The 13514-nt window shown below is 48.0% G+C and overlaps 2 protein-coding genes across 9 annotated transcripts in view; both read right to left on the reverse strand.

Moving 5' to 3' along the window:
- AGBL4 (AGBL carboxypeptidase 4) overlaps nt 1-13514 on the reverse strand; it is a 1086758-nt gene that overhangs the window by 216296 nt on the left and 856948 nt on the right. The window lies entirely within an intron of this gene.
- Nucleotides 1-13514, reverse strand: part of BEND5 (BEN domain containing 5) — a 48309-nt gene that overhangs the window by 27012 nt on the left and 7783 nt on the right. For 2 of the 6 annotated variants that reach the window (XM_045204178.3, XM_045204179.2), the window contains 2 exons: nt 5834-5967; nt 3345-3765 (listed from right to left, as the gene is read on the reverse strand). In XM_045204178.3, coding sequence (XP_045060113.1) covers nt 3345-3765; nt 5834-5967 — 555 coding nt within the window. Of the gene's footprint in view, nt 1-3344; nt 3848-5833; nt 5968-13514 lie in introns of all 6 variants that reach the window. The other 4 variants (XM_071220917.1, XM_071220918.1, XM_024571128.4 and 1 more) reach the window with 3 other exon arrangements.

Below are 13514 nucleotides of genomic sequence, written 5' to 3' on the forward strand. Positions count from 1 at the left end.
ATCTACTTCGAATGCTAGCCCCACCCCTAGAATTTTACTTATGTGTTTACATCACTACCCCCTACCCAACTTCCAATGTCTTAGTCTTCTTTTTATATCCCCAACCTTCTAGGCTGAGATTGAGTGAACTGAGTGAGTGAGTGAACAAACGCACCTACATCTCTACAGCCCCTTTTGTCTTCTATAATAGACGATCCAGAGACAGAGAAGTTAGTTAACCCGTTCAAAGCCATACAGCCAATTACTGGTTGGGGAACCAGAGTTAAAAACCAAACTAAACTCTGCCTTTGCCCCTTCACTAAATGCAAGGTATGGCAGAGGTGCTAACGGCCACGAAGCACTGAGCGCAGTGCGTCACAGGCTGTGAGAAGGGTGTGTCATTTCCATTTTACAGATGAGAACGTCATGGCTCAGAGAGGTGTTCTCTGCCTAGATCGCTCCTCACTCTTCCCGCGCACTCTTCCTTCAGGATCCAGCTCAGAAGTCATTTCCTTCAGGAAGCCTTTCTTCCCTGACCCCCCGAATTCAGCGGGTGCCCTCCTCTGGTGTCCCTCAGCCCCATGTGCGTCTGTCCTATGGTGGCATTTATGCACTGTGCCGCCATGGATTGTGTCTGTGACACTTTGTGCTCCTCAAGGGCAGAGGGCAAGGGCTGAATCGTAAATCAAAATTTTAACTCCAGGCAAAAAGCCTGGCACACAGCAGAAGACTAGAAAATATTTGTGGAAGAAAAGAGAAAAGCAGGGAAGGAAGCAAATAAGAAAGGGAAGAAGAAAGAAAAGAAGGCTCCCAAAGCCACAGAATTAGCAAGTGAGGAAGCTGGGGTTTGAATCAAGCCTGATCCCAGGGACTAGACTAGCTCCATGGAAACAACGACCTTCCCCTACGGTAGAGACCCTTCCATTATATTCTTGAGGATTTGTCTTAGAACTCAGCACATCCTCAGTCTCTCATTAACTGTAACTGTGAATTGATGGACTGTAAGCTTTCACAGGTCAGGACGGGGTGTGATTTTCTGGGGTGCTGTGCAGCCCCCAACACAGGGACTGCAAATGGTGGGCACTGCACGCACACCTGTGGTTTGAGCTGATTTCGATCAGTCCATCCTACTGTGGTGATGACAGTGACTCAGATCAGGGACAAGCTGGCCACCAGCTCTCCTGACAGCACTCAAGGCCTGTGGATGGGAGAGCCTGGGAAGATCAAGGTCAAGTCTGTCTCAGTGTTTTAAGACGGAAGAGGCATATATTGATATAAAGTGCAGAGAACCTTACTGCCCCAGAGGTTTAGGAGAGGTTTCTGGGGTTTCAGCTCAGTGCACGACCATATAACACAGGCAGTTTCCCTGGGAGTCGGAAAAACACTGTGGGGAGCTGGTGTGACCATGCTTCCCTTCAAGGCGTTTACACGAGGCATGGTGTACATGGTGCAGTGGAAGTGAGTCGTTCGCCTGAAGACCAGAACACACTTTTTCTCTCTGAAAATTCCAGTTCTGTCTTCACCACTCCCCTCCGCCAAAACCAACACAGGTTTCACACATATTTAGTTAGGGTTTCCCTTTGGGATTTCATTTTGATAAAGAGTTTTAATAATCTCTTAAGTTGCATACCACACATGATCTTTAGTGTCACTGTGCGCCTCTGAAAGGCTCTGATTGGGGAGAACGACCACAGCCAAGGCAGAGTCGTGGAGTGAGGAAACTACCCGCGCAGGAATCAGGAGACTTGGTTTGAGATGAGCTCCTGCTCCTGCCTCTGCCCTCTGCCTCCCTAGGGACTCTGGGTGCGACCCATCCTCAGGTTCCTTCTCCGTGACGGGGGCATGGAAAAGCCTCTTGGCTGACTCCCTGGGCCATCCTGATGGTCTACTGAGATCCTATTTCCTCGGGATATAGTTAAAGAAGTAAAGGGCGCCTTGCCCTGGCCGGGTGGCTCAGTTGATTGGAGCATTGTCCCAAATACCAAACAGTTGTGGACTTGAGTCCCGGTCAGGGAACATACCTAGGTTGCAGGTTCAATCCCCAGTCTGGGTGGGTACAGCAGGCAACTGATTGATGTTTCTCTCTCACATCAATGTTTCTCTCTCTTTCTTTTTCTTTAAAACCAATAAACATATCCTCAGGTGAGAATTAAAAAAAAAAGTAAAGGGCACCTATAAATATAAGGTAGGGTAAGCACATTTATCTAAACTTCAAAGAGGAATGAGGCTTTACATATAAATCTGTGATCGAGATAATGGAACTTCCTTCTTGAATATGAGATCGTATTTGCTTTAAACTCTAGGGGCAGAGCTTGTGTTTCTGCACTAGATGACCCCCTTTTTTGAGCAAGGCACACTGACGCAGGGCTGTCCGTGGCTGTCTTCAGGGCTGTGGAGGCTGTGGATGTGTGTTATACTGATTTCCTCGAAACTGGCCTCGATCTTCTGTAATTCCGGGTTCCTCTGTTCTGAAAGTGTTTCTGTCTTTTGTCTACGGTAAACAGTCCTGTCTTCCTGCTGTCAAGGTCGATTCCACTTCTAAACCATGTCAGAGGAGAAAACCTAAAAACCTCATTTGTTAAAACTGGGTGCAATGTGAGTCTGAGTTCTTCTATGAGCAAACCAAAGGAGTCTTATACTTCTGTACAGTAATCTTCCTCAGGTCATGTGCCTCTCTGCTCAAAAGCTTTTTAATGCTTCTCATTCCTACCAAAACAAGTCCAGACACCACAGGCGGGTGCTCTTTTCAAAGCCTTCAGTTATCTGCCCTCAGACGACATTCTCGGTCTAGCTTCTCAGTGAGCTCCAGGTGTTTTCCCTACTCCGGGACTGCGTCCTCAGCCTCCTCTTGTGCCTTAAAACACCCCCACCCTTCAAGGCCCAGTTCAAGGGCTCCCTTCTTCCCGCAGACTCCCTCAGTTAGAAATAACCCCTCCCTATCCTTTGAACTCTCTTAACATTTTATCTACATCACTCCCATGGCATTTATCACTTGCTGACTTAAAGGAATGACTTTTTTAGGACCACGTCTAGATCTCTTTACTGTATCCTAAAACCGCCTTGGAGAGGTTTCCTATAAGCCCTGGAATTGCCTCTTGCTGAATGTGTGCCTAAGTGAGTGGTGGCAAACCCTCCGTGAGCTCTCGTTCTCCAAGCCACGCTTCTCGGTGTTCCCCACTGTGTTCTAAATTTTCTAGATTGCTGAGGCTGTTGTATTTGTGAGTTCCTGTCAGGTTTACTGGCAGGGAGTGGCTCTTCCTTAGGGTAACTGCTGAGCCAAGCCTCTGCCCTTCCCTGGCCTTAGTGGCACCTGGCCTGCTCTCCCCTGTGCCCTCCTAGAGGAGGGGCTGCCCCACACATCCCACCTGTATGCAGCGGCAGGCGGCCCACGGGGCACTCACCGCTGCCGAGCCTCAGGAGCAGCACGTCCTGCAGCCTGCGGTTGAGGTCTCGGAGCTCCTTCATCTCGGACACAAGTGCCCCGCACTCCTTGAGCTTCTTGGCCTGTTGCACTAGCTGCCTCCGCGTCCGCTCCAGCTCCTGCTGCAGGTGGCGCATCTCCTCCTGCTGCTGCTGGTAGGTGCGTAGCAGCTCCTCATACAGAGCCCGGGGCACAGCGGCCTCCTCCAGACTGTCCATGTCCTCCGTGCCTGGCGAGGCCGCCACGAAGACCTCTTCTGGACACGTGCTGTGGCCCAGGCTCAGGCCGTTCTGCTTCTCCAGTCGGGCCACCACGGCCTCGATGCTCTTGTGCGCCACTTCGCTCGGCTTCCGCCCCTCGGGTCTCTGTGTAGGACAACGAGAATCAATTCAGCAAGGGCAGCTGGGACTTTCCTTGGACTGCGGCTCAATATTTCCCCAGACAATCCTAGAATCACAGAATCACAGAACATCAGTGCTTGGAGGAACCCGTGCAAACACTTAGTCAAAGCCCTTCATTTTACAAAGGGGAAACAGAGGCACAGAGTGGGGAAGGGTCTTATGTAAAGTCACACAATCAGGTGGTGGCAGGACCCAGACTGGGGTTTCCTAGGCCAGCACTTTTTCCATTCCACCACTCTGCCTCTTCCAGGTGTCTTATACGGTAACCGCCCTCCCCAACTCCCAAGCCCCAGCCCAGGCCCGGCCCCAGCCCCACCCCTAGTGCCTAGACAGTGACTTGCCCGGGGGCGCTCAATGTGTATTTGCGAAGAATCAGGGAGAAATCTGGGCTAGCCAAGTCATCCTAAGGGAGTCAGCATGCAAATCTCTTCAACAACAAAAACATAAAAGTGAATAAAAAGGCTATTCCATCAAGTAACCTTTTCCTTAAGAATGCTTTAGTTGGGAAGGATGCAAAGAACTCTCATCCACTCTCATCTAGGGCAGCAACCTTGTCTTATATTCTCTGTGTCTCCACTCCTACCCCAACTGGCACTTGGCAGGGGCTTGATAAATGTTAATGAAAAGTTCAAAGAATATGCTAGTGTTGAAAGGTTCTGCAGTTCAACTCCCTCATTCTACAGGCAAGAAAATTAGGGCTCAGAGAGGGGAAGGACTATACTCAGAGTCATGTGGTGAGCTATAGACAGAGCCAGACCCTGAACTTGGAGCCCGACTTCCAACTCTAGGCTCCTTCTCCCATGTCTGTCAGCCTCTCTTTGGGCACTGGCCAAGCTGAAGCTTGGCAAGACAGTGGATACAGAGAAGACAGTTCATTGAGAAGAGAAATTATCCAAGACGACCCAGGAGCTTTAGCAGCTGGAGGAAATTCCAGCTCCAGTGGACAAAGCTTCCATTGAGGGGGCATGGGAGTGATAGGACCAATGGAATTCTTCACCCAGGGCAGGAGGGCCAGGGGCTCTCCTGATTGGGGGCACTTGTGGGAGGCACAGACCGCTGAGGACACAAGATTCCAGACAACTTAACTGTGTCAGTTCAAGCCTGCCTGACTTTCTCACTAAGTTTCTGTAAACTTAAAGAAGAAAAACCCATGACTCTGAAACTGAGTTTCATAACAAAATCCTATCCTGTCATTTTATCCACTGTGATAGGTGCTGCTAGTCAAGATGAACTCATCAGCTAAAATTGTAATGATCACTTTAGATATCTGTCTGCACCACACGCTGTGAGACCACCGAGGGCGTGACCGTACCTGGCCAATCTCCATGACCACAAGGACTGGCACAGGGCCAGGCCCATAGCAAGGGTGCAATGAATGCATGGACTAATAAGCTCAACTGCATCTTTCGGATTATACTTGGGAATGTCCTTGACTTTGTGTCCAAAGTCAGACCATGGTCAATGCAGAAGGCATCCTTCTTTCTCCTCCCTTCCTCTGTGGTACCCAGTGCACACACACAAAAACACCAGCCAACCAACCAACCCACCAAACTGGAGGAGACCAACTGGGGTGCCCACCAAAGGAAATGCAACCTCATGCAAAAGTTCTCTTCCAGTCCCTACTCCCCTCTTCTGTGGACCTGGCTCACCCCTTTTCCTAGGGATTCCAACCTTAGCTGTTTGGGGCAATAGGACAGTGACTGGCTTGGAACTGCTGCCCAAGGACAGCTTGCTTAATGTTCCTGGAGCTCAGCAGAGACCTCTCCAGGACTGTGGGCCAGACAGCAATGCACTTTCCAAACCTTCAGGAGCCATGACCCTGGTACACGGTGCAAACAGGACCATGCTTGTGGCACAGAGTAAGCTGGGGCTCCGTGGAAGGTTGGCCAGCAAGCATGCTGGCTGTCCCAACCCTCTCTTAACTGGTGACATCAGGGGACATTTACATGGTAAGAGGAGGCCAGGCTAGAATCCTTTATCAAAATCTGAAAGCGCTCCCACATACTTCCAACAAAAGGAAAGACTTTGTTACCTTGATGTGTCTAAGCTGTAAATCTTCTTCCCCATAATCTTTAACCTCCCCATCTTCTTCTACGTGATTGAGAGAAAGTTTGGGGATTTTTATTTTCTTCTGCATCACACTGTTTTCAAGGTCAGATTTGTCTTCTAAAACGTATATCAAGAGAACAAGGTTCATTATGACTCAAAATGCTAAAAAATGCCCATATCCTTAAAAGCTAGAGAATGACAGAGGCCAGACCAGTTAAAAAGAAAAAAAAAGCAAAGCAACCGGGACCTGTTTCCTCCTGCGTGCAGGGGCCCCAACAGCAGCAGTGCACAGTGAGTTCTAGGACTGGGAGTATTTGCTGAAAAGCACTGCCTTACAAAGCACGGAAATGGTGTCCAATGAATTTGCTTGCAGGTTTCTCTAAGTACATCTCGAAGGGTGGCCTTTTATGGAGTTCTAGAATCTGGGAACTGAAGTGGTCCTCAGATTGCTATCTGGTCGAAACTTAACTAGCACATGAATCTCTCAACAACCGAGATCTTCCTAAGCCAAGTGACTTCCCAGAAAAAGTTGGTGGGTTTCCGCCAGCTCAGGTACCAAGGGCCATGAAAGGGATGACAGCTCCTATGGAGGTAAAGCCAGAGCAGGAAGGCAGGGACCTCCCAGCTAGAGGACAGGCTGAGGTAAGACAGATATAAAAAGAGTAACAAGTAACATTTACTGCCTTTTTACTGGTATCAGATCACAGGACAGAGTTTTATGGGCTTTAGCGACCAACTGGTCCAACTCTCTCATTTTACAGAGGAGGGAACTCAGGCTCTGGAACTCGCCCAGTACTTTGTGCAGAGAGCACATACCGAAGTGTGCTACAGACCGGGAAGTGCTACACAACTCCAAAGGGGCACTTTTTCTCCCCACTTTCTCATATCGACTTCACGTAATCTAAAGAATTTCTTCTCCTGCCCTGATTTCAAACTTGATTTCCCAAACCTGTCTCTCACAGTGCAGGTCACAAGGAAAAGTCCAAACAGGAGAGTTCCACGGGTAGGATCTTGAAAACGCTCCGGAACTGGCCGCTTGCGGTGAAAACACTGGCATCTTGTTTACTGGGCCTGAACTGAAGACTCTGGGAGTTACTGTTTCTTAGGTTCTACCAAGGCTCCCACTGCTGTACCCTAAATGCCGCTGCCAGCGTGCTGTCCAGTGCTGGAGGTGGCACATGGAGGGGGTTAACTCCAATCTCTGAGGGTCTTTATGTGTAAGTGTGTGGGCACGCACATGTGCTTGTGCTAAACATGCACTTACACTTTCCCCGGGCCAGGCTTCTCTCCTTACAACTTGTTAGTAAAGCTGAGAAGGAAGCTTATAAGCTCGTATCTATTCCAGAATGTAGTCAAATGCCAAATCTTTCTAAATGGTCTTGGGAATGCAACCCCAGATGGTCAGAGAAGGGACTCTGGTAGGAGAGGAACCTGAGTGACCCTCAGCTCTTCTGTGACAGGTTGAGGAAAGAGGGGCATGGCCTTAGTCTGGCAGAGCTCAGGTGTCTCCTCTGCCACGGGCAGACCACAGCAATAATTCACAGAACTCACTGCATAGTGCCTGGTACGCAGCAGGCACTCAATGAATAGGATGTTATAATTGCTATTATCAACATGTTAGGAATCTTTTAATTCCCTAAGCATAAGGTGAATAAAGATACAATTTAAAAACAAAGGAATGGCTTAAGAAAGGAACAGAGCGTAAGGGGCCTGCCCAAGAAAACAAAGAAGTGGTCTTTGTTAACAACCTCCTCCGATCAGAGATGAAAACCGCCCTTCCCACTACCTGGGCGAGCCTGGGTTCTACTCTCACAAGCAAAGCCTGTTCTTGTTCTCTTTGTGTCCATAAAATACATCCAGTGGGCTAGACATGAACAACCCATTAGAGAGGTGGTCTTTCTAAAAGAGTAAGAGCTTCCTTCTAATAGATCATTACGACTCTTCCTAAGCCAAGAAGCTGCTGAAATATAAAACCTAAAGAGGGTACCGCAAATGAAGCTATCCTGAAATGGGATGGGTGGGTGTTTTCACAGGTGGAAAAAAGAGAAAAAAAGAGAGAGAAGAGATGAGAGGATGGTGTTAAGATTTCTGAATGTGTTGGGGCAAAGCTCCTGGGCTAGTTTTCAGTTTTACAAGTTCAAGGGCAAATTTTGAGATGCGGCCACCAAACCGGAAATGATGAGCTGCACCGTGTCCCTGAGCTGAAACTCTGTTGCTCAGGACCATGCTGATGCGGAGAGAAGCAATCAGCGCAACTCACAGAACTACTCTTTAAACTGAGAACAGTCCTCAGAGGGTCCCATTTGACCCTTTCAAAATGCAGATGAGGAAACTGGGTTCCAAATGGTGAAGTCCATGAACACATCCACACAGCAACTGGCCCGGGGAAACAGGCGGAGCAGGACAGGCAGGGTTCCCGTCTTGAGCTCAGCATCAGGCACGGTCGTAGTGCACATGAACAGTATGAGAACCAAGACTGTATAACCAGGATCTGGGGCTCTTCCTCCTATGCCTGCGCTCACTGAGGATTTATACTTGCAGGATCTAGCTTGGTGGCTGGGGACACAGAGGGTAAGCACCCTGGTGGGGGATACAAGATAAACAGCCATGGAAGAGATAATCCAGGATCTCAAATACTGAGGGGGAACAAGGGGACAGTAGCTGATATAGGCCTCTGGGGGCAAGGGAGGAGGTCACTTCTGTCAGTGCCACCACTGCAGGCTTTTGAGAAGAGCTACCTTTGAGGTAGCCTCCTCACTTGCTGGGTGATCACGGGTAAGTTACACTACTTCTCCGAGCCCCCTTCCTCATCCGTGACTTGAAGCAAATCATTTCTACCTACAAGTGCTGGGATGCTGCGAAGATGATCAAATCTCTACGTTAAGGACTTGAGTGGAGTGAATGGCGCTTGGACAGTCAGTGCTCATTACAGAATAGCCATTAAGGACAGTGAGAATCTGGACCACACAGCAGGGGCAGAGAACTGAAGCCAAAAAAGGGGAGGTTGGAAAGACACTTTGACTGGAATGGGTACAAAAGATGGTTCCGTTATAAGCAGGAAAGAGAGGTGAGGAAGGAAGTTGGAGTGTATAGAATAAATGCCCTTGAAGGCCAAGGTTAGAGGAGCTGAGGTTCAGCTGGCAGGTGTGGAAAAAACTAGGAGCCAGACAGCCTGGATTCCAAGTCCAGGTCTGGGAGAAGTCAGGCAAGCTGCGGTGGCAGTGAGTGTCATTTCCCTTTTTCTGTGGAAATGGAGATACAACATCTGCCTCGAGTGGGGACCAAAGCAGCTGAATTAATGTGCACTGAACACATGAGAGCCTTTGCAGCAAGCACACGGCGGATAACGAAGCTCAGCAGGGCCTGCTGCACGAAACCTGCCCAGCCTCCCGGTTTGGGTGAGCCACCACTCGGGCAGGGTGCCACTCCCCACCTGACGGCAGAGGCCCCCCTCCTACCAGCTGTGCCCAAGGTTCCTGCTCTTCCATCTAACTGGAATGCCTCCCTCCTTCCTTGTTTGCTTGACAAACTCCACTCCTCTTCTCCTTCCTCCTCAAAGGTCCCACTGCACATTATACAGCAGGTCCTTCACTAACCTCATTTCATACAAGTTTCCTGGTAACACTGATGAGATGCTGTAAGAACTTAACTCTTATTTATATCAATTCGTTAGTATAACAAAACCAGTTTTACATTGTTTCATTATACACTGTTTTGCCACAGTTCCAAGACCCTATCAAGGACATTAAGTGAGAACTTACTCCAAGTATCTTCTCTGTAGCCTATTTTCTTATCATGTTGCAACTATCTGCTCTGGCGTGTACCTTCCCAATGGACTGTGAGCAACCTCAGGGCAAGGCGCATATCATAGGCTTGGCCATACAAGAGGGACTCCTCAAACAAAAATACTAGGGAAGAACAATAAAAAAGAGGCTGCACCAATGCTCATAAAAAGATGTTCAACATAATCAGTCACTAAGGAAATGCAAATCAAAAGTGAAACGAGATGCCACTTTCACACTCACCTTGGAGGGCTATAATCAGAAGAGAAAAAAGAAAAGTAAAAAGAAAGAACAAGAAAAATACCCAGTGTTGGGGGTATGTGAGGAAACTGGAACTCTCACTCGTTCCCAGTGGGACTGTAAAACGGGCGGCCGTGTGGGAAGCAGTGTGATGGTTCCAGACCAAATGGTGAAGACGGTTGCAGAACGTTGTGAATATGCCAGAACCGATGGATTGCACATTCTTTAAAATGGTGGATTTTACGTCACATGAATTATACTTTAACCAAACAATAGGCTACCACTAGTGAAATGTCTACTACCTAGCAGATGCCACCATAAGGCTCTTCACATGTTATTATACCTCACACCAACCCTGCCATTAAGTACAATTAGCCAGAGTTTTCTAGTTTTTCCATAAAAGAAGAAATGAGATTCAAAGAAGGCCTTTAGGCCACCCAGATGGAAAGGTACAGAGCCAGGCTTTGATCTAGGTCTCTCTGCCTTCCCAGCCTAAGCTCTACTCTCTCTAAACACATACATGCTTGGAACATGGTAGAGCCTGAATAAACTCTGAATGAATGAATGAAGGCTAGATAAGGACATCCAAACCCCCAGCCTATAGTTCAAAGCAGATGACCACTTCACTACGGCACTCCCGCCAGGACCTCCTATCCTTGGGGAAGCCCCATAACAGCAGTAACCACCCCCAGGCACAATAGAAACAGACTGTAGCCAGGCCCTGGGGCTTGAATGGATCTCCTGAAAAGGTAGGCTGAGTGGTACAGAAGGTCTCAAGTGACAGGAGTAAAATCCAGAAAGGAGCAGAAGCAGATGGTACCTCTCATCACACGCCTCCTGGCCTGGATCCTGGCTGCCCCAATGCTTGGCCAGGGGGATCTTGAGGCTCCTCTAGAGCTAACTAGCCCCTGGCTCCATCCTACTGCTCACCAGTCTCCTCCTTGCCCAGGGCTCCCTGGATGAGGGCTCAGGAAGACCTGGGGCCTCCATTCGTCCTTTTCTGCACTCGGTACACTTACTGAGCCCCTGTTCCAGGTCGAGCACTATGGTAAGAGGTCCTTGTCTTTTGGTCCACGACAACCAGTATGTACTAAGAACCTCCACCAGAATGCAAACTTCGACTTCCTGAGGGACACTGGCTCACGTGAGGCTAACCTCTAGCTTCCAGGCCTTCCTAACTATTCTTGAGTTGAAGGTGATGCCTCACATCCATATCGAGTCCATGAAAGATTACTGTTCATTCAGTATCATCATAAAAAGTGAAAAAAATGATTGGGAGAGAGAGGCCCAGGACCTGATAAAAATAGCACAGTCTTTTGAATCAGGGGGTTCTGGTTTGGAATTCTAGCTGTGCTACATCCTAACTGTGGGAATATGGGCAAGCTACTTAACCTGTCCGAATCTCAGTCTCATTATCTGTAAAGTCTCTTGTTGTAAGTGTTCAATAAATAGTGGCCGTCAGGCTGTCCCTATGGGCTACGCACCTGGCTCTCATCCCATGGCAGAGAGAACCACTGAGGGTACCCGGCACACTGAGACTTGATGAAAGAGACGTTTTAGGGAGATTCATGGGGCAGTGGCAAGAAGATGGATGAGGTGTTAGGAGGAGACTGAACAGAGGAGACAAGAAGCTATAACTCTTAACCGGTCATATTAATGAAGGTGAACGATGGTGTGGATCACCTAAGACAGCAAGTGGCTTCAGGTAGCATCTTAATGAGGCTTTGGAATGTGCTCCTGGCTTTGAATTTCAGGAAACCACACAAGAAACTAGCGGTTTGCTCAGAGGGATGAGGAAAGCTCTCTAGTCAACCTGCCTTTGCAATTGCTCCAAGCTTAAGACCAAATAACGTTTCGCTGTGAACAGAAATAAATGTGTGGCCTCTGAAGAGAGAGTCTTCATTGGTTCTGACTTTCCAATTGTTTTGTTCCAGGGCAAAGAAAACCACCAAGGATTTGGGCATCAATTTTCTCTTCCTCCTTTCCATCTACTAGGGAGTCAGCTAATTGCATTCATCCATTCAACAAATATTAAGTAAATACCTACTATGTGCCCAGGCCCTGTGCCAAATTCTTTCTTAACATCACTATATTTAATCCCTACAACAATTCTATTGAGGAAGAAATCGAGGCTCAGAAAGCGAGGTGGCTAATCAAAGACACGAAGCCATTGATTAGCAGAGCCAGAATTTCAAGTCACATCTGCACGACACTCAGACCCTGTTCCTACCAGCTAATTGTCCTACAGGAGCAGGAGAAAAATTGCCAAGTTGTTGTACCTTCCTCAGCTGAAGCAAAAGGCACATAGATCATGGTGAGTGCACCAGCATAACTTCCGAAGTGCCCGCCTTTCTCCTAAGACCGTGCCTATATTCTAGAATGCTGTGATATATTCCCAGATTGAACTAAGCGCTCTACAAATATGACCTGATGCCAAACTCCTGAACTACACAAGCTGATCAAGGCCACTAAGCTCTCGATAACCCCAGAGAGAGTCCCTATTCAAAGCCAGAAACTATGGTAAAAGCTGCTCTTCGAAAATAGAGAAGAACTTGGTATTTGTTATTGACCTGAGAAGGACAAACATCCCATTACACTGGGTGGGGGGAAGAATGACAACATGGTAATAAGCAAACAGTATTTTAGAAAACAGGCAGGTGAACAAAAAACCCTATGCAAGCCTGTCTTCAAAAGCGAAGGCAGCCCTAAAGAATTTGCAGTACACAGTTAAAATGGAAGAGGCACTGTCTCAATTCCCATTTTACATATAATCATGCTGGATAATTAAAAGAATCCAGCATCAGAGAGTTTAATGTGGTGTGGGTTAGTTAGGATGAAATTCTGAAAGGCTAAACATGCCACGTTTTACAAAGGTTTAGTCTTCTTTTAAAAATATCTAGATGTGAGTTTAAAGTTTTTCATCTGTTCAAGAATTCTGTAAAGTCTTATGTTTGCATTAAAAACAGACAAGCCACAGAGAAGACATGCACACTGCATTATCTGGCCTATAATGTTTGTTTTTTTTGAATCCAAGGCAGACCAAATTCTCATGTTTCAAGGACTGTATCTGGCCGGGACAAAAAGAAGAGTTCCCTGCTGTGGTGTGGCACAAAGAACGCAGGAGACGCTGGCTCGCAGACTGGCTCTGTAACTCTGGGTGACTGAGCACGTCTCCGTCTCTGTTTCTGTAAGACACATGGACTAGACTAGAACCTCAACAAGTCCCTCCAGCTGTGTGACCACTGGCCAGCCACAGGGACTTCCGGGTCTCTTTCTCTTTGGCACAGTACAGGGTGAGATCTAAATGATCTAATCCCTCCAGGTGGGCACTCTGAAGAAGAACTAGCCTGCTGAGCCATCCAGAAAGGGAAAGAAGGAAATGCTGACCAGGTTTCAGCATGTCGCCTTGCTCTCACTCGCCCAGCCTCACTGGCCTTGGCACAGGCGAAACCAGGAGCCTCATCCAGCTGGCTCATTTTTTCTAGCTACCATCATGTGCTTCACCAGGCTGTTGCCAGGGTAGTAAGTCATGCCAGCACAGAATCACAGAGGGGCAAACACGGGGGGGAGATGGTAAGTCTTCCATGAAAATACACAGAAGTCAAACTTTAAACTTGTCTGCTTTGTACATGCGCTTGTCCC

The sequence above is a fragment of the Desmodus rotundus genome, chromosome 3, assembly GCF_022682495.2.
Source record: "Desmodus rotundus isolate HL8 chromosome 3, HLdesRot8A.1, whole genome shotgun sequence".
In the NCBI taxonomy this organism is placed as follows: domain Eukaryota; kingdom Metazoa; phylum Chordata; class Mammalia; order Chiroptera; family Phyllostomidae; genus Desmodus; species Desmodus rotundus.